The sequence below is a fragment of the Giraffa tippelskirchi genome, chromosome 6, assembly GCF_054371585.1.
Source record: "Giraffa tippelskirchi isolate mGirTip1 chromosome 6, T2T-mGirTip1v1.2.pri, whole genome shotgun sequence".
Lineage (NCBI taxonomy): Eukaryota > Metazoa > Chordata > Mammalia > Artiodactyla > Giraffidae > Giraffa > Giraffa tippelskirchi.
The window spans coordinates 76,351,416-76,374,546 of NC_137280.1; the positions used below are offsets into that span (position 1 = coordinate 76,351,416).

Genomic DNA, 23,131 nt, shown 5'->3' on the forward strand with positions numbered 1-23,131 from the left:
AAATGTGGTCTGGATCATCATTCTCCATCTTTGGCTGCAAAGAATATATCAATCTGATTTTGGTGTTGACCATCTGGTGATGTCCATGTATAGAGTCTTCTCTTGTGTTATTGGAAGAGGGTGTTTGCTATGACCAGTGTGTTCTCTTGGCAAAACTATTAGCCTTTGCCCTGCTTCTTCCTGTACTCCAAGGCCAAATTTGCCTGTTACTCCAGGTGTTTCTTGATGTCCTACTTTTGCATTCCAGTCCCCTATAATGAAAAGGACATCTTTTTTTGGGTGTTAGTTCTCGAAGGTCTTGTAGGTCTTCATAGAACTGTTTAACTTCAGCTTCTTCAGCATTACTGGTCGGGGCATAGACTTGGATTACTGTGATATTGAATAGTTTGCCTTGGAAACAAACAGAGATCATTCTGTCATTTTTGAGATTGCAACCAAGTACTGCATTTCGGACTCTTGTTGACTATGAGGGCTACTCCATTTCTTCTAAGGGATTCTTGCCCACAGGAGTAGATATAATGGTCATCTGAGTTAAATTCACCCATTCCCATCCATTTTAGTTCACTGATTCCTAAAATGTCAATGTTCACTCTTGCCATTTCCTGTTTGACCACTTCCAATTTGCCTTGATTCATGAACCTAACATTCCAGGTTCCTGTGTTAACAAGACTGTGGCTCAGATCATGAACTCCTTATTGCCAAATTCAGATTTAAAATGAAGAAAGTAGGGAAAACCACTAGACAATTCAGATATGACCTAAATCAAATCCCTTACGATTATACAGTGGAAGTGAGAAGTAGATTTAAAGGACTAGATCTGATAGACAGAGTGCCTGATGAACTATGGATGGAGGTTCGTGACATTATACAGGAGACATGGATTAAGACCATCCCCAAGAAAAAGAAATACACAAAAGCAAATGGCTGTCTGAGGCTGCTGCTGCTGCTAAGTCGCTTCAGTCGTGTCCGACTCTGTGCGACCCCATAGACGGCAGCCCACCAGGCTCCTCCGTCTATGGGATTTTCCAGGCAAGAACACTGGAGTGGGTTGCCATTTCCTTCTCCAATGGATGAAAGTGAAAAGTAAAAGGGAAGTCACTCAGTCGTGTCTGACTCCTAGCGACCTCATTGACTGCAGCCTACCAGGCTCCTCCGTCCATGGGACTTTCTGGCAAGAGTACTGGAGTGGGTTGCCATTGCCTTCTCCAGCTGTCTGAAGAGGTCTTACAAATAGCTGGGAAAAGAAGAGAAGCGAAAAGCAAAGGAGAAAAGGAAAGATATTCCCATTTGAATGCCGAGTTCCAAAGGATAGCAAGGAGAGATAAGAAAATCTTCCTCAGTGATCAGTGCAAAGAAATAGAGGAAAACAATAGAATGGGAAAGACTAGAGATCTCTTCAAGAAAATTAGAGATACCAAGGGAACATTTCATGCAAATATGGGCTCAATAAAGGACAGAAATGGTATGGACCTAACAGAAGCAGAAGATATTAAGAAGAGGTGGCAAGAATACACAGAACTACACAAAAAAGATCTTCACGACCCAGATAATCATGATGGTGTGATCACTCACCTAGAGCCAGACATCCAGGAATGTGAAGTCAAGTGGGCCTTAGAAAGCATCACTATGAACAATGCTAGTGGAGGTGATGGAATTCCAGTTGAGCTATTTCAAATCCTAAAAAATGATTCTGTGAAAGTGCCGCACTCAATTTGCCAGCAAGTTTGGAAAACTCAGCAGTGGCCACAGGACTGGAAAAGGTCAGTTTTCATTCCAATCCCAAAGAAAGGTAATGCCAAAGAATGCTCAAGTGAGTAAGTGAGTGAAAGTCGCTCAGTTGTGTCCAACTCTTTGCAACCCCATGGACAAAACAGTCCATGGAATTCTCCAGGCCAGAATACTGGAGTGGGTTGCCTTTTCCTTCTCCAAAGAATGCTCAAACCACTGCACAATTGCATTCATCTCACACCCTAGTAAAGTAATGCTCAAAATTCTCCAAGCCAGGCTTCAACAATACGTGAACCGTGAACTTCCAGATGTTCAAGCTGGATTTAGAAAAGGCAGAAGAACCAGAGATCAGATTGCCAGCATCCGTTGAATCATTGAAAAAGCAAGAGTTCCAGAAAAACATCTATTTCTGCTTTCTTGACTATGCCAAAGTCTTTGACTGTGTGGAGCACAACAAACTGTGGAAAATTCTGGAAGAGATGGGAATACCAGACCACCTGTCCTGCCTCTTGAGAAATCTGTATGCAGGTCAGGAAGCAACAGTTAGAACTGGACATGGAACAACAGACTGGTTCCAAATAGGAAAAGTATGTCAAGGCTGTATATTGTCACCCTGCTTATTTAACTTATATGCAGAGTACATCATGAGAAACATTGGGCTGGATGAAGCACAAGCTGGGATCAAGATTGCTGGGAGAAATATCAATAACCTCAGATATGCAGATGACACCACCTTTATGGCAGAAAGTGAAGAACTAAAGAGCCTCTTGATGAAAGTCAAAGAGGAGAGTGAAAAAGTTGGCTTAAAGCTCAACATTGAGAAAAGTAAGATCATAGCATCCAGCCCCATCTCTTCATGGCAAATAAATGGGGAAACGGTGGTCAATAGTGACAGACTTTATTTTTCTGGGCTCCAAAATCACTACAGATGGTGACTGCAGCCATGAAATTAAAAGACACTTACTGCTTGGAAGAAAAGTTATGACCAAACTAGACAGAATATTAAAAAGCAGAGACATTACTTTGCCAACAAAGGTCCATCTAGTCAAGGCTATGGTTTTTCCAGTAGTCATGTATGGATGTAAGAGCTGGACTATAAAGCTGAGCACCGAAGAACTGATGCTTTTGAACTGTGGTGTTGGAGAAGACTCTTGAGAGTCCCTTTGACTGCAAAGAGATCCAACCAGTCCATCCTAAAGGAAATCAGTCCTGAATATTCATTGAAAAGTCTGGTGCTGAAGCTGAGATTCCAATACTTTGGCCACCTGATTTGAAGAGCTGACTCATTGGAAAAGACCCTGATGTTGGGAAAGATTGAAGGCAGGAGAAGGGGGACAACTGAGGATGATATAGTTGGATGGCATCACCATCTCAATGGACATGAGTTTGAGTAAATTCCAGGAGTTGATGATGGACAGGTTGGCCTGGCGTGCTGCAGTCTGTCGACTAAAAAAAAAAGTGTACAACTTGAGAGTTGTGAGTTCAAGTTTTATTTGCGGCAAAATGAGGGCTGCAGCCCAGGAAGCAGCATCTCAGAGAGCTCTGAGAGACTGCTCCAAAGCGGCAGTGGGGGAAAGTCAATATATAAGGTTTTGGTGAAGGGGGAGTTCTATACCATGAAGCATTCATTTTACAAAAGGTTTTTGTTAGTCATGAGGATCTTATGTCACCAGGAAGGGATTTAATGCTTCTCTAGATGTGATGAGATGAAAGGATTCAAATCATAAAATCTGTTCCTAAAAACATCCAGCTATACAAAGACCTGTCCCACCAAATTCCCTGGAGCACAGAGTGCCTCACTCCACCCTGAACTCCCTCAGGGTTGTTGAAGGGCAACAGCTATAGCAGCATGGGGTTCAATCTCCATAGAGGCAGATGGCAAATCCCTTTGTTGTTCAGTCGTTGGCAACACTCTTGGTAAGTGCCAATTAGCAATTAATAAGTCCATGGGGTCACAAAGAGTCGGACATGTCTGAGCGACCGAACTGAACGGACTCTTCACACTTACAGGTCTCTAGAGTTTTCAGAATCCAGAATGGTAGGTGGAGGTGGCGGGAGCAGTGGGGGCCCATGAGAAGGGTTCTGGAGACCGATGGAGGCAGTGAGACCCCCTAGCCCTCTGCCCCTTGGGCTCCCTAGACAGCAGGGCTTTGGGCCTCAGCCCCACCCACTCTCTCATGAAGGTCACTGGGAGGAGCCCTGAAGGCCAAAGGAACCTCAGGCCTCCCCAGGCTCAAGCCTGAGTGCAATTCCCGAGTTCTCTCCCCACTGCCGTCTCTGGACCAGCAGCAGAGACTGTGGGTACCACACCCAGCACAGTCCACACTCACAAGGTCAGCCCCCAGCTCCACCCTGCCCTCACACAGAGACACACACACACACGCATGAGCTGTGCTCCCCCAACACACACACACACACACACGCATGAGCTGTGCTCCCCCAACACACACACACGCATGAGCTGTGCTCCCCCAACACACACACACACACACACACACGCATGAGCTGTGCTCCCCCAACACACACACACGCATGAGCTGTGCTCCCCCAACACACACACACACACACACACACACACACACACACACACACACACACACACACACACACACACACACACACACACACACACACACACACACACACACACACACACACACACACACACACACACACACACACACACACACACACACACACACACACACACACACACACACACACACACACACACACACACACACACACACACACACACACACACACACCCCTCTGAGACCCTCACCGGCATCCAGAACTCCTGGGTGCAACCCTAAGCCCTCACTGGCCAGTCCCCACCCCCGCCTATCTTCCTGCACCCCTCTCTTTCTTCCCTAGCAACCCCACTCATTCCCGTCATCCTCTGCTCATGCTGAGTCCACAGGGAGTGTACCTTCTCACTGCCCCCTCGAAATACCACACTTTACCTTGTTGCCTTTAGAAGCCGGATACGAAGAAGCACCACTAAGAAAATCTTACAGTGAAACTCTGGCTTGTCCGTTATCCCAAGGCCATAGCTGCTGAAAGTAACCTACCTTTGCACCCATAGCCTTGGTCTCTGGTTTGCTACTATCTGCCTGAAGGACATGGATCTGGACAGCATGGGCCCGAGGCCCTGGAGTGGGCACAGGGAGCAGGGGGTGCTTCCCCAACGAGGCTTTGGGGAAGGCCAGTCCAGGGGTTCCGAGCTGCTCCCAGGTGAGGACTGCCCTTGGCAGTGGACGGCAGGACACACTGCGCTACCGTGAGCTAACAGCTGGGACTCCGGTGAGCCCTGCCTGAGGATGGGCCCTGCTGCAAAGGTGTGAGCCTGCCCCAGCTGCCCGTCTCCAGGGCCAGGAGGTGCTGGCGGGGCTGTGGCCAGACCACCAAGCCCCAGTGGCACAGCCTCCTGCTCTCAGACTGCGGGTGGCTGTGGCAGGCAAGTTCAGTCAGCCCTGCCTGCCCGTCAGACTGTGCCCACCAGGGAGGCCAATGCCTGCTCCCAGGGCCGAGAGCACAGACAGGGAAGGGCTGGAGGGGGAGGAGCGCCCTCAGCAGCAGAGAGGTCAGAAAACACCTTTATTGGCAAGAGGGGACTCCAGACGCCACGAACAGACACAGACAGGTGGTTGTGGACAGCAGGTGTCTGGGGAAGCGGGAACCATGGTACAAGGTGGGCCTGGGGGACCAGGGCTCAGGAGTGCAGGAAGCGGTTGAAGGCGTTGTAGGCTGACTCCAGGTCGAAGAGCATCTGGCGCACCTGGGAGTCGTCCAGCTCATCTGAGGCCGACATGCCGCTCAAGGTCTGCAGCCTGCGGGGCACAGGGTGCAGCGTGTGTGTGTGTGTGTGTGTGTGTGTGCGTGCACGCGTGCGTGTAAAGCTATGGGACTCAGGGGTGTGTGTCTGTGGTGGTGGGGGTTAGGCCTGGGTGTGTGTGAGCAGGAGAGGGACTATGGGGCGTGTGTGTGTGTGTAGCTATAGACCCAGGGGGGGTGTGTGTGCTCACGGGGGGGGGAGGGGTGCGGGGAGGGGTGCGGGTTGGGGGGGCCGCTGGGGGGCCTGGCAGGCCAGGCACTCACCACTGGCTGACTGTCTGGCGGCCCTCGAAGTCAGGGGGCAGGTGGCTCATGCGGTGCATGGTCTCCATCAGCTCCCGCAGGTCAGGCTGGATCTGAGGGAACAGCGCCCACTGGGACCCGCTGCCCGGAGCCTGGCTCCTCGGAACCCTGCTTCCCCCTTCCCCCTGCCCAGGGCCACACCTCATCCATGGCTCGAATCTCCAGGCGCAGCTTGTCCATCACCGTGATAAAGAGCTGGGAGCGAGTGTGTGCATGTGTGACGACCCGGACCCTCGGCTCAGACCCCCACCACCCTGGTTCCTCTGCAGAGCAGGGCCTAGGGCCGCCCCAACCAGCCCCTTGCCTGCCTCAGCTGGAGGGTCATGTGCCCCGCCCCCCACCAAGCCAGGGGGCTACTGGGTGGGAACGCAGGACACGTTCCACGTGGGCCTGGGATGGGGCGGGGCCTCAGCGCAGCCCCCTAGCCCCCGCACCAGAGGACCCCCTCCTTGGTGGTTCCGCGCATGCGCACAGGGCCCACACCGAGACCACGTCAGCGATGCAGCGGTTCAGGTTGCCTTTGTCATCCTTGATGGTGATGGGCCGGTCCTCCTTGATCCTCTCCATGGCCAGCGGGCAGTCCAGCTGAGGGAGGGTACACGGCTGGGCCTCACAGGGCAGTCCGGCCGCAGCCTCGGGCCCCTACGCCTGCCCTCGTCCCTCTGGGTGAAGGAGTAGCTCACTCACCCGAAACTTGCGGCAGAATTCATCAATGGAGCTGATTTCTGAGCCCTGGACCTGCCGGAAGGCCGCCTTATACTGGACCAGGAGTCGGGAGCAGGCTGCGGTGTACCTGGGGGTAGAGGCCAGGCTGCTACCGGCAGTGCCAGGCCAGTGCCTCCCAGTCCCTCCTGCTTATCCTCCACCCTTCCAGATATAGGGCAGCTCGCATGGACAAGACATAAAGGGCCAGAGACTGGCCATGGGGGCAGAGACTTCCTGATGAATATTTGAAAGGTGCAGGGGGTGGGCTGCGGGGGTAATGGCCAAAACATGGCTGCCACAGAGGACCAGCCTGGACCATGCAAGATGACACACAGCGCAGCACCACACAGGTCCCAGCCAGGTCCCTGAGTCTGTTTCCTGGACTGTGTTGGCTGTGCCCCCACATGGACAGCTCACAGTGCTGCTGGGGGGCACGACCACACTAGACAAAGCCCCACATACCTGCAGGCTGCCAGGCCTGGCCAGCGACTCCCCACGGACTGACTGCCCGAGCCCCCACCTCACCTTCAAAGCGTTCTTACTGATGAGGCCCCGGGGAACAGGGTGGGGGCAGAACCCTGGAGAGGGCTGGGCTCACCCCTGCCCGGACACAGGCATTGCCCCCGCACTGCCTGTCCTCCCTCCCCACTGAGCACCTGGCCCTGGAGGCCAGAAACGAGCTTCTGAGGGTGGGCCAGTGGTGCGGGGAGGTGGGCTCTCACTCGTTGGGGGTGACGCAGTCTTTGATATACGCCTTCTCCAGGGCCTGCATCGTCTTCACAACCGCAAACAGCTCCGCCATGTTGTCATACCTGAGGGGGCGCAGACTTCAGGCGCGGCTGTCCAGGCAGGAAGCCGAGGTCCCGAGCACACCTGCCTGCCCTGCCTGGGTGCCACTGAGGCAGAGCTTCTGGTCTGGCTGCCTCCTCACCCCACCCCGAGCAGAGGCTTCTGGGGACCTGTTTCCCTAGGCTGACCCCCAGGGTGGGGGAGGCAGGCAGCCTGGGGTCTGGACTCACTTCTCCCGCTCGCGAGCATTCTTATACAGCTTCACTTCCTGTTGGGAGACCAGATGGAGGGTCGGCCAGCAGCACAGGCGAGGCTACCGGGCCTGAGAGGACAACGCGGGTGAGGACCACAGCTGACGTGGCCAGGAGGGTGCCCACCACTCACCTCATACAGCTCCGGCTTGTTTCCAGGGGCTGCGACAGAACAGGCAGAGTGGAAGGTCACCCCAGCTAGCCTGGCCGCCACCCTGGCCCCAGCCCCATCTCAGCATCCCTCCCAAAGCCTCCCCCGTGCTACGTCCCATAGGAGCTGGAGGAACTTCAGTCCCAGCCCCCCTCAGTCTGTGGGGGACCCGAGCAGGGGACAGGCCCCCCTCAGTCTGCAGGGGATGTCAGCAGAGCACAGGCCCCCCTCAGGCACGAACAAAGGACAGGCTCCCCTCAGACCCGAGCACAGGACAGACCCCCCCTCAGGCACGAGCATAGGACAGGCCCCCCTGTCTTCTGCAGGGGACCCGAGCAGAGAACAGGCTCCCCTCAGACCTAAGCAGAGGACAGGCCCCCCTCAGGCACAAGCAGAGGACAGGCCCCGCTCAATCTGGGGGGGACCAAGCAGAGCATAGGCCTCTGGGTCCAGGGGCTGCACGCCAGGCCTGGTGCTCCATTTCACCCCTGTTGCTCAGCTACTGATCCTACAGCTGAGTGACCACAACTTGTTTATGACATGGTTGTGGGCACACAATGTCTGTCACATGCTTTGCAACCATCTCTCTGGCTTGAGGACTCCAGGATACTTGAGACACCCTGAAGTCCAGCCACAATACAGGTGTCATCTCTGCGTCCAGCTGACCCCACTTGGAGAAGGTGCGTCCAGCTGACCCCACTTGGAGAAGGTCTTTGGGCCCCTGGGTACCCCCTGGGACCTTGTAGTGTCGGACCTTATAGCCTGCTGGCAACCCCTGGCCTCTGCAAGTTGGAAGCCTCGGCCCTCTGGGTCCCTGGGCCCAGCATGGGCCATACTCACCTCCCATGCCAGGAGTGGCTGGGATCCCATGAAACATCCTGCTGGCTCTGAGTCTGGTGACCGGGAGAGAGAGGAAGATGCTGCAGCCACCGGAGGAGTGACCTGGGGAAGAGAACATATGACACAACCTCTTAAAAAAACAACCCCAAGCATGTCTTCTCACAGGAATGAATTTGGAGCAACAGACCAACGGGGGTTGGGGTGAACTTTCTGAGTGAGGACAGTCCAGGGGATGAGGACAGAGGCGGGTTGGGGGGGGATGTCAAAGAACACACCACTCACAGGCTGAGAGGAGTCTGGGCTTATCCTGGCGCAGCGAGCTGGAGTCACTGGACGATTGGAGACAAGTCCTCAGGGAACCAGATGGGCAGTGAGCTGAGCAGACAGTGGAAGCAGGAACCCTGCCCACTTGAGAAGCTGATGCGGTGGCTGGGGCCAGGTTCAGAGGTGCTTTGGAGATGGAACCACCAGGTGCAATGGAGAATTTAAAAATGGGTAAAAATTAAAAATCACTCAAGAACGACACCCTTATTTTCGGACCAAAGGCACCGTGACTGTGAGATGAACTGACACGGAGAAGGTAAACAGAGTATGTGCGGAAAGTAGGTGAGTGTACTACGGGTTGGATGTGTGGGCTTTGAGAGGCTCCGCAGGCTCCAAGGAGGTAGCAGAGGCGCCTGGAGGTCAGGGGAGCGGCCCGGACGGGCAGGCTGACCCAGTGGCACTGAGGGGGTGGGTGGCACCCTACAGGAAAAGGCTGAGGGTGAATCAAGGTAGCGGGAAAGCAGCCCGTGCTGAGCCCCGGGAGCCGGCGCGGAGGCAGTGCAGCGGGAAGGCGGGATGAGGCCTGGGGGAAGAGGCTGTGAGTTCAGCAGGGCGCGGCGGGGGCGGGGCAGGGACACGGAGATCGCTCAGCAACCGTGAGGCGGTCGGACGGCCAGGAGCAATCAGGGGCTCGGCTGTCGCCCTACAGCGGGACCCCACTCAGCCACAAAAGGGGAGGCCCGCGGCCACACGCTGAGCATCGTCACCCTGAACGAGCAGGACGGCGAGCTCCCAGAGAAAGCCCAGCGAGCGCCGGGCGCGCAGGCCCGGGAGACGGTCCCAGAGTCCCGGGTAGAGCCAGCAGACCCGGGGGCCCGGGACACAGACCTCCGAGACGGGGAGCGAGGAGCAGGGGCGCAGAGGATCCTCCGCGGCGTGGCGAAGACCGCGGGTTTTGGTAAGACAACCTTTTCCACCCGTCCCTGGCCCGGAGTACCTGGACTGCCTCGCAGGTCCCAGTGATGGCGCGGGGGCGGGGCGCGCCGGACATCTGCTCCCGCGCCTGCGCGCCAGGCCCCGCCGTCTGCGCCTGCGCACGCTACACCTGAGCCAGTCCCCGCCGTCTGCGCCTGCGCGCTGGCTACGCCCCGCCCCCTGAGAGCTCTGCCTGCCGGTGAATCTGTCCTTGGGAAGGAAGCTGCGGAGGGCCGGCTTTGCGTTCCTCTGGAGCGCCTCTAAGCGGCCAGATCTCCCCTTGAAACTGCCCCACAAACTGCCCCACAGGGTTAACAGAAACTGGTAACGGAAACCTCAGAGCTTGTCTTACCGCTTGTTAAGAACCCCGCGATAAACAAGAACCTACTGTATAGCGTAGAGAATTATATTCAGTCTCTTGTAATAACCTATAATGGAAAAGAATCTGAAAAAGAATGTGCATGCGCACATATATGAAACTGAAGAAACACTGAAAGTTAACTGTGTGAAGGTTTGCCGCCCCATGGACCATATACAGCCCATGGAATTCTCCAGGCCAGAACACTGGAGTGGTTAGGCCTTCCCTCAGGCCCTCCATTTGTAACCTGTCTTAATGGATCGAGCTTGCTTTAATTGTTGATATAAAAGCTTGCATGTCCGACGCTAAAACTGGCCCTGCTCCGGGGTCCAGTGAATGACCTCTTGCCTGCAGAGTCCCACCCCATCATGTGCCGCCATTTTTAATGTGTCCCATGAAGAAGCAAATAATTCAGACGTGCCTCTGCAGAACAGATGAACTCACCTCTTCCCTGCCTCCAAGGTTTTCTCCCCACACCTAAGACCATCCTGCTTTTTTGGGGGGAGGGGGGCACTGAGGCTTGTGAGATCTTAGTTCCCCTACCAGGGATCGAACCTAGGCCATTGGCAGTGAAAGTGCGGAGTCCTAATCACTGGACCACCAGGGAATTCCCCCAACCTGCTTCTTTATACTGTAATGTCACAGCCCCTTGCCTTTGAGGAAGCAAATATGAGACCTGTCCTCCCGTCACCTCACTTGGCTGCCTTGTGAATAAATCCTTCCTCTGCTGCAAACCTTGGTGTCTCTGGGTTTTGGCTCGCTGTTTACAGGGGCAGAAGAACCTGCTCCAGTAATATGCTCAGTTCCAGAGGGCTCTAAACTTCACAACCCTGCCTTCCACCTCCCACTTGCCTTCCAAGGAGCAGCAGCAGAGGGGGTGGAGGCAGCAGTGGCTTCTTTATTTGACGCCTGGGTGGGTGGGGAGGGCACACCATGGGGCTGGCCAGTCAGAGGTGCCTGAAGAAGAGCTTGGGGCCCTGGTCCAGGGTGCACACTTTGGGGCCCAGCTGGCTGGGCAGCAGCTGGTGCAGGGCATCCCGGTCCTCAGCGGAGAGACGTCTGGTGCACAGCTGCAGCTCCTGCAGCTGCGCCACAACCTTGTCCCAGAGGTCCAGGCCCAGGGGGCCCTGGACAGCACAGCCTGCAAAGGGGAGGCAGAAGTCAGCCTTGGGGAGCTGCTCCTGGCAGGGTGCAGTGGCGGGGAGGCCCACGGGAGCCAGTGGGGTTTGTCTCGGGTCTCATAGGACTATTCTCTTTACCAGCGTGGCCCTAGGGACGATATACACTTCCCCTGAGGCCCTGAGGGCTGCAGTGAGGGGCATGAGCAAAGCCCAGGAGAGGCCCAGTCATTCTCAAGGATGGAGGGTGCTCTCCCAGAGGCTGCCTAGGACTGCAGACCCCTCCCACAGCTAGTGGTCAGGCAGGAGGGAGGTCGGCTATAGGAGACACTGCGTTCGTATCTGTGCTTCTGACAGTGTCTGATGTCTCTGTCTGTAAGATGGACCCAGCGTGGCTTCCTGGGAGTCTCAGGACACTGAACTGCCAAGGCTCAATCCTCAGAGACCACAGAGTACCCAGCAGGGGGCTTGGTGAGAGCATGCAGGTGCCAGGAAGTCAGATGTGTGGGGAGCAGCCCCACAGCTGAGTGAGGGTAGGTAGCCTACCAGCCTGCCTTCAGGAGGGCCTTCCTGGAGGAGCCAGCCTGGCCCTGCAGGGCAGGGGGCAAGGAGCAGGAAGAACCCAGGGGTCCCCAGTGTGCACACCCACTCCCAGCCCTGGTTCTCCTGGAGGGCCAAGTCTGGTCTGCCCTGCCCCCAGCCCCAGCAGGACGCACCAGTTCCCCAAATGCACCTCCCTAGGGTCGTTCTCCAGACGGGGTCCTGTACTAGGTGTGGCCAGAGAACGACCTAAGTCAGGCCACAGGCCTAGACGGTACAGTCAGGGTAGCCCTGGCCAGAAGCAGGAGGGTCCCTCGGAGGCAGGTATTGCCACTCTAGGCTGACCTCCCCTCCCTCCCTCTGGACAACAGGAACGAAAAAGTCCCTGCGGCAGCAGGTCTCCCAGCCATGGTCTTGAGGGTCGAGCTGAGCAGGCTGGAGGCAGAGGCCCATGCTCCTCCCGCCTTGCGGTTTGAGGGGTGAGGCTCCCACCTGCCTCTGGGCATGCTGGGCACTGTCCTCCACTTGAGCACCCCAGGGGCCCCAGCTCCACCCTGCAGTCTGGCTAGTGGCAGGACGGCCCCTTCAGAGGCACCTGGGCCTCAGGCAGGTCCCCAAGCAGGGGCTGTGTCACCAGCTCCAGTTGGGCAGGTGCTGCTGCCACACCCAGAGCTCACCTGACAGGCCCAGGAAGCTGAGGCCTTGGGGACGCTTTTGGAGGGTAGATAGGAGCTCCTCCAGGCCAGCACAGCTGACCTCAGGGTTGGCAGACAGGTCCAGCGAGACCAGTGAGGGGCAGAGAGGGAGACATCTGAGACAGGGCAGAAGCCTGGGGGTCAGTTTCCGTCACGAGGGGAAGCTGCCCCGGTGACCCCATGGCTTGGGGTGCACCAGACACTCCTGACAGCCACTGAAGCTGGAGGCCATGGAGCAGTGGCCCTGGCATGGGCCATGGCACAGGGTGACGAGAGGACCCAGCAGAGGGATGAGAGAGCCCAAGGAATGCAGGTCATGAGGCCCCAGCTTCCCCAGGCGCCCAGGCATGAGACTATACCCGCAGGATAGTGGCAGCGTTACCTGCTCAGAGCTTTCACGTCTGTGTCGCCCAGGTGGTTTGCTGACAGGCTCAGGTGCTCCAGGACGCAGCCTTCCTAGACAACGGAGGGGGACACCTGCCCTCCCTGACTCCCAGTAGAGGCCCTGCACCCAGGGTGCCAGACACCGCCCCCATTCCTTGAGAATGATGAAGTCTGTCCGACCCCTGAAGCCAGAGGGGTCGGCGTCCCCCTCCATGTCTGCAAATCAGAAGGAAATGCTTCTTCCCAGAGGAGTGGGTCATACTTGGCACACCATGAAGTGATCTCAGGAGACCCGCCCCACCCAGGTGCCTTTCCTCCTGGCTAGGACCTCAGAGCCCGAGGCAAGGAGGTCTATAGAAAGCTTTCCCCACCCCTGTTCTCTCCCAACTTGCACTCTCTCCCAGCTCCCCCACCCCCAGTCCTGGGGGTCAAGGTGCTTCTGGCTTAGTGCCCCGCTTGAACTCATACCTGGCTCAGGTAGTGAACCATGGGCTCCGTGAGGCCTAGGTCACTCTTGCCGGTGGCCACAGAGCTCAGCTCCAGACGCAGGAGACTGTGGGCTGGCAGGCTCCCCAGGACCTGGGCCAGGGCAGTGGGGCCCAGGCCATTGTAGGACAGGGACAGTGTCTTCAGGCACTTGGTGTCTACATGGAGGCCAGAACCTCCATCAGGCTTCTCCCTGCCCCCAGGCCTGGGCCCAGAGCCCCCGTGACCCTCAAGGGAGGCTGTCATTGTCCCCGCGGTTCTGTGCACTGGGAAATCGGGTCTCCAGCCCAGGGTCTCACACTGGGGAGGGGGCAGCACCAGACTGCTGAGCTCAGTTTCTTCCCACCACTTCTGGGTACCCAACCTGTCCCTACTCACGACAGGGTGGCCCCAAGACTGGGACACCCACGCATGATGGGGAGGGGTGGGGGGGCACTCCATCTATCACCCAAGTCCCAGCCCCTCCTCCCCTCTGCTGTGCTCCCAGCTCTGAGCCCCACTTCCTAGCTCAGGCCTCTGTGGAAAACCCCCTGGAGATGCCCAGTTTCCTGCCTCTCGGTGCTGGGACTGCAGGTAGAATCGTCTCCCACAAACAAAATGCTCAGAGCTGAGGAGCCATGGGGCTGGGCCTGCAGTATAGCTGGGACCGGGTCTGGGTCCTGGCGGCTGCCCAGGCCAAGCAAGCCACCCCCATGACCACCTACTCCCAAGAGCTGAGCTGGTGCCCCAGGAGCCCTATGCTTGAGGCTCTCTGAACCCCTGGGCTGGGGAGTGGATGTGCCGGCAGCTCACCTTGGAAGGTGCTGCCCAGGGCCGCCTGATGGCTCAGGAAGAAGCTGGGGCCAAAGCCACAGGCCTGGAGGTGCAGGGTACAAAGCACGGGGCAGGCCCGCAGGACAGAGGCCAAGGCCTGGCCACAGCCATCCCCGAGGGGGTTCATGCTCAAGTCCAGCTCTTCCAAGTTCTGTGGGAGACACAGGGCCCCCAGAGGGTCTGGTGTTCGCCACTTGGACCTGGGTGCCGGCCAGTGCTCTCCACCGCACCTCCCCGTCAGGGATGGACTGGATGTGGACACTCAGATGCTGCCCACTGTTCCCCACGCCTCTTACCTGCAAGGTGGTCTGCCCCAGGAGGCCAGCAGCAAGCTGGCGCAGGCCTTCAGGGCCCAGGTGGTTCGAGGACAGGTCGAGGAGGGTCAGGCTGGGCACGGTGTCCAGGGTGGCCAGCAGCTCAGCAACACACCCATCACCCAGCCGGTTCCCGGCCAGGCGAAGCTCCCGGAGCGGCGAGTGCAGCTTCAGGGCCCGCAGCAGTGGCGTGAGCTGGGCCTGGCACAGTGCCAGGGAGCAGGCACTGAACGTGGGGGCTAAGCCCTGGTGCTCCATGGCCTGCAGCACCTGCTGGTGCTCCCCTGGGGAAGGACATGGTGTCACCAGGACAGGTTCCACCTGTCCTGCCCTGGGACTCAGCGGTGGCCAGTCAGGCAGCACCCCGCCCCCCACTCCAGCTCGTGCTCCAGGGCAGCCACAGTTCTGTGGAGCTCGGGGCCCCGAGACACGCTGCAGAGCCAGGGCAGGTGGTGCTGACCCACCTCCCAACGGGGCCACCTCCTGGCCCCACTACCTACACGCTAGGTGGCTGCTAGGTAGGGGAGGAAACCCTGAGGCCAGGTGTGGCGGGGGGACCCTGGTCAATGCCTGGAGTCCTGGGACTGAAGGCCGTGGGCCTGGCCTAGTTCTCTGCCCAGGCCTCCACAGGGCCGCCTGGACCCCTACCTTGCTCCAGGCTCTGGCAGGCCCGGCGGTAGCGGTCCTTCAGTGGTGGGAGGTCCCACGAAGTCACCTCAGCCAACACCTGGCAAGCAGCAGCAGTGAGCAGCCCTGACCCCAGTCCTGGAGAACACCCGCAACTCAGGGCCCTGGCTCTGGCCACTCACCTCCTCGTTGCTCTGCAGCACGTCGGGGATGGGGTCCTGAGGGGCCAGCAGGGCCCCCTCTTTTTGCAGGGAGAGCCGAGGCAGCAGCCCAGAGGCCTGGTAGTAACGCTGGGCGGCCTGCTCAGCCAGCCAGGCCACGGAGTGGGCCTCCCTGTGTGGGCATGGGCGCGGGCTGAGTACTGGACCCAGCCAGGTTCCTGCCCTGCCACCTGGGGGTGTGCAGCTCCTCCCTCTCCTCCTGCCTGCCAGTGACATGCACACCGGAGCACCTCCGGGCCACTCCTAGGGACCCCAGGGCCTGCCGGCACCTCCCTACTAGCAGTCCCCCAGGGCTGAGGGATAGGGCCGGGGGGGCTCTCATCACACGTCTCACACCATCTTGACAAGGGCCCTCTACTGCCCCCGGGCACCGCCCCCACCACAGAGCCCACAGAGGCACCATGAGGCAGGCGCCAGGAGAAGACACGTTACCGGTGTGGAACGGGAATGAGGAAGAGGTTATCCTGAACTCGAACTCGGACTCGGATGGGAGGGGGCAGGGCCTGACCCTAGTGGTGGGGACAGGGAAGAAGGGGCTGAGCCAGGAGAGACCAGCCCCTGCCCACCCCTCTCCGGCAGCCTGGCCGGCACTCCGTCCCGGGCGTGATCACCCACCGGGAGGTGGCCTGCTGTGGGGTTTTCTCTAGTGGGCGCCACAGCCCTGGGGATGTTGGGGCTCCGTGTGGCCAGGCTGTCGGCTCCATCTGCTCTGACTGGCGTGCTCCAGCTCTCGAGATAGGGCAGTCGGCTCTGCCAGGCCCGGGCCCAGGCCCTATGTGCTGTGTCGCTGCCTGGGCCAGAGGCGCCGTGTCTGCCGCCATCCCCACCACTCTGGGTGCGGGCTGGGCGGCGGCCCTGGTGACCGGGGCTCATCGGGAAGTCTTCTTCTAGCCACTCCCTGGCCAAGCACTCCTTCTTAGGAATGAGTGCCGCTTGGGGCACGGGGGCCTCACCGGGCCCTTGCAGTGGACTGGGGCCCAGGCGGCAGGTCTGGGCACTGCCCACGCTGCGGATGGCCGCCCGGTAGGCTGCCCAAGAGGCACTTGTTGTGGCTGCCTCCCTGTCGCTGGCGGGCCCGGGCACTGGGGCCTTGGTCTGCGGTGATGGGCTTGCGTGCCGGGGCCTCTTCTGGGTGGGCTGGGAAGGGCCAGCGGTGTCCTCGCCCTCTGAGCTGCTACTGCTGGCCAGTTTGTACCTGCTCCTCCAAGGTCTGGCCATAGCAGACACTGTCAGCCCCTGGGACACCCTGGCACTGGCTTCACAGATCTCTGGGGTTCCTGGGCAAGGACTTGAGGGAGGAGAGGTCTCAGGGTCAAACAGATGGTTACTTGGGAGGGTCTGCGGAGCCCGGGAGTTGTGGGGAGCTGCGGAGAGAGCAATCTCTTGTGAGACAGTGTCTTGGCACATGACCGCCACCTAGGGCCCAAGACTCTCAGACTAAGGAGCAGAATCCCCAGGGGCAGAGGAGGGCCCCGCTTACCTCGACCCAAGGAGACCACTTGGAGCAGCCTCCCCATGGCAGCTGTCTTCTCCCGCGTCTCATTATCCAGATCCTTGCCGTACAGTTTCACCCACTGCTGCAGTGTCTCCAGCGGGCTGTGGCCCTGGGGGTATCAGTTGGGCACAGCTGGCAGCAGCAGCTCCACCCACCGCCGCCCACGCCCACCTGCCCTACGTCCACTCACCTTCCTGGTTCGGACGGTGACAGATGCTCCTCGCTCGATGAGCAGCTCAGCTACCTCAAAGTGGCCACAGTTGAGGGCATCGTGCAGGGGCGTGATACCCTCACAGCCCTGGCCACCTGGGTCATCCACCTCAGCCCCGTGGTCCAGCAGGAAACGGACGATGTCTGTGGACAGGTGCGTGAGCTGGCTTCCAGGCCCTCTCTCAGGAGGGACCCATTTCCTCTCCCCATCACAGGCCAGAACTCCTGTCCCATGCTCACCCAGATGCCCGTAGTTGCAGGCCTCGTGCAGGGGTGTCCAGCCACAGTAGTCCCGAGGGCTCAGGGGGTGGCCCTGTGACCAAGAATGGGAAAGAGCCTGGCCCCGAGTGCCCACACCAGTCTGGCCTTTCCCCAGTACGGAAGCCTGCGGAGGGCCCCATGGCCACACCCCTCAGCCTGGCCTGGCCCAGGTCACAGCAGAGGGAGATGCTCCCCACCAGGAGGGACAGGGTCCCCAGTGCTGGCTCTGGCCTCAAGCCCTGCCCTGTTCCCTGGGGAGACAGCATGGCCGGCAGGGGGGCGGGGGGCCCACCTGCCCCACAAGGTCCTGGGCGCGGCCCAGCCTGCAGGATGGGGTGCCTACCTGCCTCACAAGGTCCTCGACGCGGCCCAGCCTGCAGGGTGGGGTGCCTACCTGCCTCACAAGGTCCTGGACGCGGCCCAGCCTGCCCTCAATGCAGGCTCGGTGCAGCAGCGTCTCTCCCACATCGTTTCGCCGGCTCCACTGTGGGCACAGCCCAGGGTGGGGGCAGAGACGTGAGGGGCCAGATGGCACCTGTGACCACGGGAGGGTGTCACTGCTGTCCTTGGCCTGCGGTCCTCACCTTGTTCACCCTCTGCCGGCCCAAGCAGCCTCGTAGCTCCTCGTCCTCCTCCAGTGGCAGGGACGTGTCGGCTTCGTCCTCTGCAGCAGAGCCAAGCCAGCCACGCTGCGTGAGCCAGTCCCTGCGCCAAGGCCTCCCAAGCCGAGACCGCTCTGTGGGTCAGTATCCCCCAGGCACAGACCTCCGCTGTCTCTTTCCTGGGTCCCACCCACGGTGAGAGTAGTTGGCCTGGCGCTCAGGTGTCCTCCACTGCACGATGATGCCCCTGTTCCCGCCCAGCCCCGCTGCCTCCGGGGCGCCCGCCCTCCCAGCACCTGCTTCTCCACCGTGGGTTCCTCTCACCCAACTGCCGAGTGGACAGCGTCCCTCTTCCACCTGCCGAGTGCCCAGCTGTTCCCTCCTCAGGCGTCAGAAGCCCATGAGCTGGCCCCAGCTGCCCCAAGCAGGCGCCAGGGAACGAGCCTCACCACTCTCGGAGAGCTCCAGCTCCATGGCTTCCAGAGCGTCGTCGTTCTCCTCGTCCTCCCCTTCCCCCTCGTCCTCGTCCTCATCTCCAGCCACTTGCAGTTCCTGCAGCCTGGCTTCGGTGCCGGGGGCCTCCTGGGGCTGCAGCCTCAGCTGTACAGCATGGAGGTGCCGCAAGACCTGCCTCTGAGGAGAGGGGGCACCCAGCTCAGGGCGGTGGGCGAGACAGGACTGCAGACAGTCGGGCTCCAGGGAAGCTGTGTGCGGGATCCCAGCGCAGGCGGGCGGGCGCTCCTCACCTGCAGCTGAGGCTGCCCGGCCAGCTGGGCGCAGCCAAGAGCCTTCTGAAAGCATGGCGACAGCACCTCATAGGCATCGCCGGCCTCCTCGCGGGACAGCGCAATGTTCAACCAGGTCTTGGCCTCCTGGAGGAGAAGCATGAACTTGACGGCTGTGGTCCCCGCTCCCAAACACGAGATGGAGGGTGGCTGCCCTGGGGGGGCAAAAGCCCCCCGTGCCCATGCCCGAGGGTGGCGGGCCTGTGATGAAGCCTCAGGCGGGACGGGGCCATGACTGCTCACCTCCAGGGGGTTGCCCTCCTGCAGCCTCAGTTCCGCTTCGTAGTGGTGCACGGCCTGGCGGTGGTCCTTCATGTCCCCCAGGGTGGCAGCCAGGGACACATGGATGACAGCCAGCTCGGGCCCTGGCCTGCTGAGCAGCTCCGCAAAGCGCAGCTGGGGGGCAGCCGCCGTGAGGCCAGGCCTGTACCATCCCCCATAGCCCCCGCCGTCCGCCATGCCCGCTTGGCACGCACCTGCTTCTGGTAGGCTTCAGCGGCCTTGGGGAAGTCGCCTGCCTTGGAGAACAGGTCCCCCAGCTGCTCACAGACGCCCATGGCGACCTGGGGGTCACTCTCCTCGGACTCCTCCAGCTGCTGCTGCAGCTGGACCACCACCAGCACTGCCAGAAAGAGCCTTATTATGCAGGGGTGGCTGGCCTGGGCCTGACCCAGCTTCACCACCTACCAGACCCAGTCTCTGCTCACCCCCAGTAAGGGGGTGGTAGGAGGGGCTACCACATGGGGTTGCAGCAAGAGAACCACCTACGGTCAGCTCAGGGTAGGGACTGGCCTGTGGCAGGGATGCAGGCAGGGGCCCTGGTGACCATTACTTATCAGTGGAGGACACCAGGCCACTTATCAGTCCCACTAGGCCACGTGTGCTGTCAACACTCCAGCCCCGTTAGGCAGGGCGGCTTCAGCCTCCTGACCACCCAGCGTGCCTCCTACACTCCTTGCTGAATGGACGCTCAGAGAACAGTGAGACCCCTCCCAACAGGAAGTGGGGGGGACAGGCCCCCTCCCGATGGTGCCCCCTCCCCAAGGACACATGCCCAGGCCTCCTCTGCTGAAGGAAGGAGCCCTCCCTACCCTCTCTTGGGGGCTCGAACCCCCGGGGCCCCTCCTAGGCTCACCATACTTCAGGGTCCGGCAGACTGATGCCTTCTGCAAAGGCTTCTGAGAGCCAAGCCGATAGGCCTTCTTCAAGGCTCTCTTGGCAGCCAGGAAATCCCCAAGGTCTAGGAGGACCTGGGGGGCAAGGGAAGGTAAGCCCGCAGGCCCCTGAAGGCCCACGCCCACCCGAAGGCTGAGCCCAGGGCACCTGCGAGAGCAGCAGGCAGCACTCGCTCTCCAGGAAGCCCTGCTTCAGGATGCGCGCGCACTCCCGCGCCCCCTCCAGACAGCGCATGGCCTGTGAGTGCTGACCCCGCCGCCAGTGGATAGCCCCCAGGTTGTAGCGGGCTCGAAACAGGTCTTCATACAGGTGATTCTGCCTGTGGGGGGACAGGGGTGGTGCCGGGGCTCCTGCACAGCGACAGCAGAGCAGGCACCCACTGACCACACTGAGGGTTCCGGGCCCACAAAACCAAGCCAAGCCTCCGCTCCCAGGAGACAGACGGGGCGCAGGAGTGAGCCCGCTGGCTGCCCTCGCCCCAGCCACTTCCTCCAGGAGCAGGAACCCAGCTCCCTCTGGGGCCTGGCAGGGCCTTACTCGGCCAGGAAGATGCTCTTCTTGAAGTAGGCGCTGCAGAGGGACACCTGCTGCAGGCTTTCGCAGGTGAGGCCCAGGTTGAGGTAGATTCGGGTCCTCATTTCACTCAGCTCTCGCTTGGGCAGTGAACCTGGAAGACGCCCCTGCAGACACTCAGTGTCTCATCCCCACTCGGGGTCTCCAGCCCCTCCCTGACCATCCTCTGGCCTCTCCCTGTAGGTACCAGGGGTTCTGCTGCAGATAGAGTGGAGGGAAAAGAGCAAAGGCAGCCAGATCCGAGGTCAAGAGTCAGGAGGAGCACGGGCTCTGCAGGGCTGCAAAGGTTGGGGGGGGGCTTCTGAGAGCCAGTCTCAGCCTCACAAAGGGAGGAACCTAGACAAGGGACCTGCCACATGGGCAGCAAGGCTGTAGCCTCTTCTCCCTGCAGAGCACAGGAGGCAAAGTGGGGAAGGGCCAGGCCCAGGGGCAGTCACCCTGCAGATTCTCATCCAGGATAGCCAAGCTTTTCTCAAAGGCATCCTGCGCCTGCTGCAAGGCATCCTGGGACTGGTCGTGGTCATAGATGTCCAGGTGGGTGCGGCCAATGGTGGCCCAGGCCCTCTGCTGCTCGACATGGTTGGAGAGGGCACATGCCAGCTCCAGGTAGCGGTGCTGGTGCTGGGGGCACAGAAGAACAGCCGCTATGAGCCAACCTCCACTGCAAGCAAGCCCCACATGTCCCCCAAACCCCCAGGAGCAGGCTGAAGCCAGGCTGCACACACACTGTTTCCTCTATGCCAAGCGCTGCTTGCGGGGACGGTGGCACCACATGCGAGGAGAGACTGACTGGGAGTCATTGGTGCTGCGGGAGCCACAGAAGCCAGGGCAGCTCTGTGTGGACAAAGGGTCTGGACCCCCACCCAGCCATCCCCCTGTGATTTCAGCTCCAGTAACATGTTCATTAGTGGTTTCTGGAGCCATGCTCCCAGGAGAGGCTGTGGTGCGTGCATCCAAGGACCAGGTAATCACGGCTGGTGTAGGGCTCTCTGAAGCTGAAGCCTCATCACACCATGTCCCCTCTTCCCTCCAGCCAGAGGCCTGGACAGCAGAGACCCCGCCGGCTCCGCCCCCAGGAGATGAGAGCCCCAGAGTTGACTGTGGCCAGCGTGGGGGCGGGCCAGTCTCCGCCCACCTGCAGGGCAGCGGAGTAGTCCTCCATCTCCGCCAGCCGTTCCCCGATCTTGCGGTGGGCCACAGCGCAGCCCAGGGGGTCGTCAGTGGTCTCCAGGAGCTGCAGCTCTTGCTGGTGCTCTCGCAGTGCCTCCGCGTAGCAGCCTGGGTGAGCGGGACAGGCTTCAGTACGATTGGGCAGTGGGCCAGGGGCAGCAAGGCCAGTGGGATGGCGGCCAGCCGGCACTCAGGAAGCCCCCGCCCCCGGTCCTCCCGGTCCCAGGCCCCTAGGGCCCCTACTCCACCCCACGCACCATGGCTGGCCAGGAGCTCCCCTAGCTGGTGGCAAACGGAGGCCTCCTCCCGCAGCTGCCCGCTCCTCTGGGCCTTAGCTTTGGCCTTGCTCAGCTCTGCAGAGAGAGGGACGAGGCCTGAGCGCTGAGCTTCTCCGCCCGGGAGGGCCAGGACCGTCTCCAGGTCCCGCGCTCGGGCACTTTTCCCCGGACTCACGGCGAAGCTCGCGCTCCAGGTTCATCTTGCACTCGTCGCGCCCCGGGTTCCGGACTTCCCGCGCTCTCTGCTGGCGCGGCGGCCCCGCCCTCCCAGGCCCCGCGCGCAGGCCCGGCCCTGCCGCGGAGCATCTCGGGAAGTGTAGTCCAGGCGCCTAGAGCATCCTGGGAGTTGTAGTAGGGCTGCGCTGGGATTCGAAGCGCGGAAGGCACCTTCAGCACACGGGTCTTACGCGTGCGACCCCCGGGCCCCGCCCCACGATCGCAGCCGCCCTTGGGGTGAGGTCTCCCGGGCTCCCGCCGCTTGCTGCCGCTGTTCTGTACACCCTCGCGACCTGGCCTGAGGAACGCACTGCCCTCGCAGGGGAGGAGAGGGAGGCCTTGGGGACCACGGGCACTTGGGCGCTCGGATCTGTGTCCCCGCAGAACCTGCATCAGCCGCGAACGCGCCGGAGTCCTCACACGCGGGGACTCCGACGCCCAGTGCTGCCGGCGGGAGGGGGGTTTTGAGTTCCAAAATGAACTGAACTTCTCACTGTGCTCGACGGTTGTATTCCTGGAAAACTCAGCGTGCGCTCGTTAAAACTGCAAAACCGTCGTGTGCATGAGAGGTAAAGGGGGCAGGATCCAAGCCTGGAGCGCTGTGGCCTCAGAGTCAGGAGATCCGGGGCGTGGGGAGCCCTGGCGACCTCTAAATGCCCGTCCCCGTGCCTGGAGAACCGAACACCTGCTAGGCCTTGGGGCTCTGTCCCCGCCTGCCACTGCGGGTCCCTGGGCCCTAGGTGCCAGGGCTGACGCCCCAAAGGCCCTAGAGGAGGTCTGGAAGGACTGGGAGGCAAATGTAAATGAAATGGGGCTTCCCTGAGACCGTAAAGAATCTGCCTGCAATGCAGGAGTCCTGAGCTTGATCCCTGGGTCAGGAAGATCCCTTGGAGAAGGGAATGCTTATCCACTCCAGTATTCTTGCCTGGAGAATTCCATAGACAGAGGAGCCTGGTGGGCTACAGT

The 23,131-nt window shown here is 60.1% G+C and overlaps 2 protein-coding genes across 7 annotated transcripts; both read right to left on the reverse strand.

The window, feature by feature from the left end:
• Positions 1-5,311: 5,311 nt before the first annotated feature.
• Positions 5,312-9,908, reverse strand: VPS28 (VPS28 subunit of ESCRT-I). Of its 4 annotated transcripts, none has more exons than XM_081497501.1 (11): positions 9,866-9,908; positions 8,887-9,054; positions 8,605-8,706; positions 7,747-7,775; positions 7,593-7,630; positions 7,296-7,385; positions 6,556-6,661; positions 6,352-6,453; positions 6,010-6,063; positions 5,830-5,921; positions 5,312-5,561 (listed from the first exon to the last, which is right to left on the reverse strand). In XM_081497501.1, the coding sequence occupies exons 3-11, from the start codon at positions 8,639-8,641 to the stop codon at positions 5,444-5,446; spliced, it is 666 nt and encodes a 221-aa protein (XP_081353627.1). In that variant the 5' UTR covers positions 8,642-8,706; positions 8,887-9,054; positions 9,866-9,908; the 3' UTR covers positions 5,312-5,443. The 4 variants fall into 4 exon arrangements, with proteins under 4 accessions (XP_081353627.1, XP_081353626.1, XP_081353628.1 ...); XM_081497500.1 differs by having other exon boundaries at positions 7,747-7,811; XM_081497502.1 differs by having other exon boundaries at positions 9,757-9,908.
• Positions 9,909-11,079: 1,171 nt separating this feature from the next.
• TONSL (tonsoku like, DNA repair protein) lies at positions 11,080-22,168 on the reverse strand. 3 transcript variants are annotated; one of them, XR_014055903.1, is made up of 26 exons: positions 22,125-22,168; positions 21,929-22,024; positions 21,637-21,779; positions 20,939-21,122; positions 20,466-20,595; positions 20,076-20,247; positions 19,888-20,002; positions 19,229-19,374; positions 18,996-19,148; positions 18,714-18,839; positions 18,417-18,600; positions 17,950-18,029; positions 17,760-17,849; positions 17,345-17,417; positions 17,085-17,248; positions 16,880-17,003; positions 16,015-16,763; positions 15,832-15,908; positions 15,361-15,511; positions 15,200-15,278; positions 14,534-14,835; positions 14,217-14,388; positions 13,407-13,582; positions 12,937-13,006; positions 12,537-12,670; positions 11,080-11,342 (listed from the first exon to the last, which is right to left on the reverse strand). XR_014055903.1 is itself a non-coding variant. In XM_081497347.1 (26 exons), the coding sequence occupies exons 1-26, from the start codon at positions 22,147-22,149 to the stop codon at positions 11,149-11,151; spliced, it is 4,113 nt and encodes a 1,370-aa protein (XP_081353473.1). In that variant the 5' UTR covers positions 22,150-22,168; the 3' UTR covers positions 11,080-11,148. The 3 variants fall into 3 exon arrangements, 2 of the variants coding, with proteins under 2 accessions (XP_081353473.1, XP_081353474.1); XM_081497347.1 differs by having other exon boundaries at positions 12,937-13,010; XM_081497348.1 differs by lacking the exon at positions 17,760-17,849 and having other exon boundaries at positions 12,937-13,010.
• Positions 22,169-23,131: the final 963 nt, after the last annotated feature.

Bases quoted from the DNA above. Each gene is read 5' to 3' on its own strand.
- TONSL (XM_081497347.1), bottom strand. From the start codon at position 22,149: ATGAACCTGGAGCGCGAGCTTCGCC. The intron at 22,025-22,124 runs GTGAGTCCGGGG...CTCTCTCTGCAG, and splicing joins CCTGGAGCGCGAGCTTCGCC to AGCTGAGCAAGGCCAAAGCT. The intron at 11,343-12,536 runs GTGAGCTCTGGG...TCCCCTTTGCAG, and splicing joins CAGCTTCCTGGGCCTGTCAG to GCTGTGCTGTCCAGGGCCCC.
- VPS28 (XM_081497500.1), bottom strand. From the start codon at position 8,641: ATGTTTCATGGGATCCCAGCCACTCCTGGCATGGGAG. The intron at 7,812-8,604 runs GTGAGTATGGCC...CGGCCAGGCTAG, and splicing joins AGCCACTCCTGGCATGGGAG to CTGGGGTGACCTTCCACTCT. The intron at 6,662-7,295 runs GTGAGAGCCCAC...CTCTACCCCCAG, and splicing joins GACTGCGTCACCCCCAACGA to GTACACCGCAGCCTGCTCCC.